Below are 3579 nucleotides of genomic sequence, written 5' to 3' on the forward strand. Positions count from 1 at the left end.
GATATTCCATCCTCCATCTGTTATAAGTTCAGAAACATCTTCAGCATGCTCATTGATTTGCCAAGACTGGGGAACCACATAACTAAGAGCACCTAGCTTAGTCCAATTGTCAAACCAAATGTTTGAACTTCCAATCTTTGGCTCCCACCAGATTTCTTGTTCTATATTTTCCCTTGCTTCTAATATCATCTTCCAGACTTGTGACCCTCCCTTCCATTGAACCACCTAAGGAATTTTTTTTTACAGTATTTATTCCACATAAAATTAGCCCAGAGATAACTAGTGGTTCTAAACTTTCACCAGAGTTTAGCACGTAAAGCTTTGGATGTGTCATAGACAGACCTGAAACCCAAACCTCCTTCATGTTTGGGAATGCACATGTTAAGCCAAGCTGCCCATTGTCTGCATCTTCCTTCCTCCTTATTATTCCAAAAGAATCTGGCAAAGATCCTGTGTAGTTCCTTTATAACACATTTAGGAGGCCTTATAGCAGATTAAACATGAATTGGAATACTTTGAAGGACACTTGTAATCAACACTGCTTTTCCTCTATAAGACAGCAACTTGCCTTTCCAGGTTTGTAATCTGTCTTTGACTTTCTTCAATAATGCAGTATAATCCACTTTCCTTTTCCTGGCATGAGTAATTCGTACTCCAAGATATGTAAAAGGAAAATGACCTCTCACAAATCCTATTATTGTTGCAACTTGCTGACTTAACTCCTGTGATACTTTGCTGAACATATAAAAGGAACTTTTCCTCTTGTTTATCAGCTGTCCAGATACCTTCTCATATTCCTGAAGAGTATCCATGATCATCTGTAATGATTGGTTATCTGCTGTAGAAAAAATGTTTATATCATCTGCATATGCCAGATGATTCAAATCAGCACTCCACTTTGGCATCCCATATCCAATAAAACCAGGCTGATCAAATAAAGAATTTAATGCCCTTAAAAGGACTTCTGCAGCAATAATGAAAAGAGCAGGGGAGAGTGGATCCCCTTGCTTGACACCCCTGGTAGAATGAAAGAAACCATGAGCCTGGCCATTTAGGAGAACAGAATACCAATTATTTTCCAACAACCTCCAAATCAGTTCAATGAAAAATGGAGAAAATCCCATCTTTCCCATCACTTTACATAGGTATAACCATGAGACCTTATCATATGCTTTTGCCATATCCAATTTAATCACAACATTTGCTGATTTTCCTTTCCTCTTTATATCAGTTACAATTTCTTGTGTCAACAACACATTCTCAATTATATTCCTACCCTTAACAAAACCAGATTGATTTGGAGAGATCACCCTTGTAAGCAGCTTATCAAGTCTGTCATGAACTACTCTTGATATGACCTTATTGATAAAGTTGCTAAGACTTATAGGTCTCATATCAGAAAATGCCTCAGCAACAGTCTTCTTTGGTAGTAAACCAGATTTGTGTGAGTGATTGACTTGGGAAGAGTATATCCTTCAAAGAAAGCTTTAACAACCCCATATACATCAGCCTTTATCACCTCCCAACACTTCTGATAAAATATACCAGAAAATCCATCAAGGCCACAGGTACTATCCCCATTTAATTCAAATACTGCCTTCTGTACTTCCTCCATAATAGGTTGTTCAGCAAGTAGTATATTATCCTCTTCTCAGATCAGATCTTGAATATGATTAAAAATTGGAGAATCTTCACTAACCTCTTCATGAGTAAATTGTTTCTGGAAAAAGTTGACAGCTTGAGCAGCAACACTATCAACATCCTCAAGCCAATTACCAGCATCATCTTTAATCCTCATAATTTGGATTCTTTTTCTTCTTCCTTTTACCAGACTATGGAAGTATCTAGTATTCTTATCACCTTCAGAAAAACAGTCCATCCTGGCTTTTTGCCTCCAGAATTCCTCCTCATAATGAAGATACAACTTAAGTTCTACTTGTGCCCTCTGCATGACCATTCTATTTTCTTCAGATGGATTTGCCTCAAACAGCTGCTCCTTAATCTTAACTATTTTCTCTCTGATAACAAGTTGTTTAAAAATGTCACCAAAAGTAGTCTTACTCCACGTACTTAAAGCAGTTTTCAGTTTCTTCATCTTGAGCTTAAATGACAGAAATACATCATCAGTTAAGACTGTTTCCCATTGCTGCTTAACCAAATCAAGAAAAGTGTCATGTTTTACCCAAAATTTGAGAAATCTGAATGGTTTTACAAACTTTTACACTTGATCTCCACATGATACCAGTAATGGTGTATGATCAGAACTAGTCCTTGACAAATGTTCCACCTCTAAGTGTCCAAACCAATTCTAAAATATATCATTATGTAAAATCTTGTCCAATCTCTTAAAAATACAGTCATTAGCAGCCCTACCATTCCACCAGGTAAAAGGACTCCCTTTGAAAGGCATCTCATGCAACTCACAGGAATTTAGACAAAAAGCAAAATCCTCATATTCTTGTGGCAAAACTGGTAAACCTCCTATTTTTTCTTCTTCATTCATTATAACATTAAAATCTCCACCAACCAGCCAAAGAGATGTCATATTACTAGTCAAGAGGTATAAACTGTCCCATAACTGCAGTCTCTCCACTTCTGAACATGTAACTACCATATCTTTATTGAAATCTTGAAACTTCAGCTTTACAGTAATAGATTTCTCAGTATCCAATAGAACCTCAACATCAACATTGTGTTGCACAAAGAACCAAATTTTTCATTACAGTTGGAATTAGCATACGACATTCCAAGTTTCCTTCTATATTGCTGAATTTGTCTCTGATGCTGAAAAGGTTCCATCAAAGCTATCAAAAAGAACTTGTGGTGCTTATTTAACATTTGAACTCTATGAAATTCTTATTGGGACTTCACTGATCTTATGTTCCAGAATAAAGTTTTAACAATCATTTAACAGATTTCTTAAAGTTACTCCTTGTTGAATACCTCACAGTTTGTGGAACCTCAGAATTTTGCTTTCTTCCTTTTCTTGGCCCTTTGCTTTGTGATTTTGGAGATACTCCTGCCTCTACACACAACTGCTGTAGTTTCAGATCAATAGCAGCACATCAGCATCATCCTTCTGATTATTGATCAAATTTAAATTATCAGGTTCCTCCTGTAACTTGTGAGAGACTACATCATGTAAAGCTTTGTTAGGTGATACCCTTACAGCAACATTCAGAGGCTGCATATCTCTAATATCAGGAATAATGGCCAAAGCTAAATTCCTTTGTTCTGCATCAACAACTTTTTCTGGATAATAGCTAACCAACTGCAAGTTACAGTTAGAGATATGTACCTCCTCATCAGCAATATTCTTCAGCATTAGTGCCTGAGCAGACTCCTCCTCATCCATGGAACCAGTCATATCTTGTATCTTCTCAACACAACCATCATTCAAATACAGATCACCTGCTTGAGTACATTCAGACATCTGATTTACTTCAGAGACCTCATTTCCATAATGACTCCTGTTGCTATCAGTATTTTGATAAGCAACTTCATCTGCATCCCTACTACCCCTATATTCAACTCCTAGTTCCTGATCATCTTTATCAACTCTTCTTTGCACCATTTCAG

At 36.8% G+C, this 3579-nt stretch overlaps 1 protein-coding gene across 1 annotated transcript; it reads right to left on the reverse strand.

Annotated features, from left to right (window-relative positions):
- Nucleotides 1–1651: 1651 nt before the first annotated feature.
- Nucleotides 1652–2614, reverse strand: LOC132644061 (uncharacterized). Its single transcript, XM_060360610.1, has 3 exons — nucleotides 2356–2614; nucleotides 1829–2133; nucleotides 1652–1720 (listed from the first exon to the last, which is right to left on the reverse strand). Exons 1-3 carry the CDS (start codon nucleotides 2612–2614, stop codon nucleotides 1652–1654), a joined length of 633 nt encoding a protein of 210 aa, XP_060216593.1.
- Nucleotides 2615–3579: the final 965 nt, after the last annotated feature.

This window comes from Lycium barbarum, chromosome 6 (genome assembly GCF_019175385.1).
Source record: "Lycium barbarum isolate Lr01 chromosome 6, ASM1917538v2, whole genome shotgun sequence".
Classification (NCBI taxonomy): domain Eukaryota; kingdom Viridiplantae; phylum Streptophyta; class Magnoliopsida; order Solanales; family Solanaceae; genus Lycium; species Lycium barbarum.

Excerpts from the sequence above, each read along its gene's own strand:
- LOC132644061 (XM_060360610.1), bottom strand. The coding sequence starts at position 2,614 with ATGGTAGTTACATGTTCAGAAGTGGAGAGACTGCAGTTATGGGACAGT. Across the intron at positions 2,134-2,355 it reads TGGTAGGGCTGCTAATGACT|TCTTAACTGATGATGTATTT; the intron begins GTATTTTTAAGA and ends AATGGGAAACAG. Across the intron at positions 1,721-1,828 it reads CTAGATACTTCCATAGTCTG|AAACAATTTACTCATGAAGA; the intron begins GTAAAAGGAAGA and ends AACTTTTTCCAG.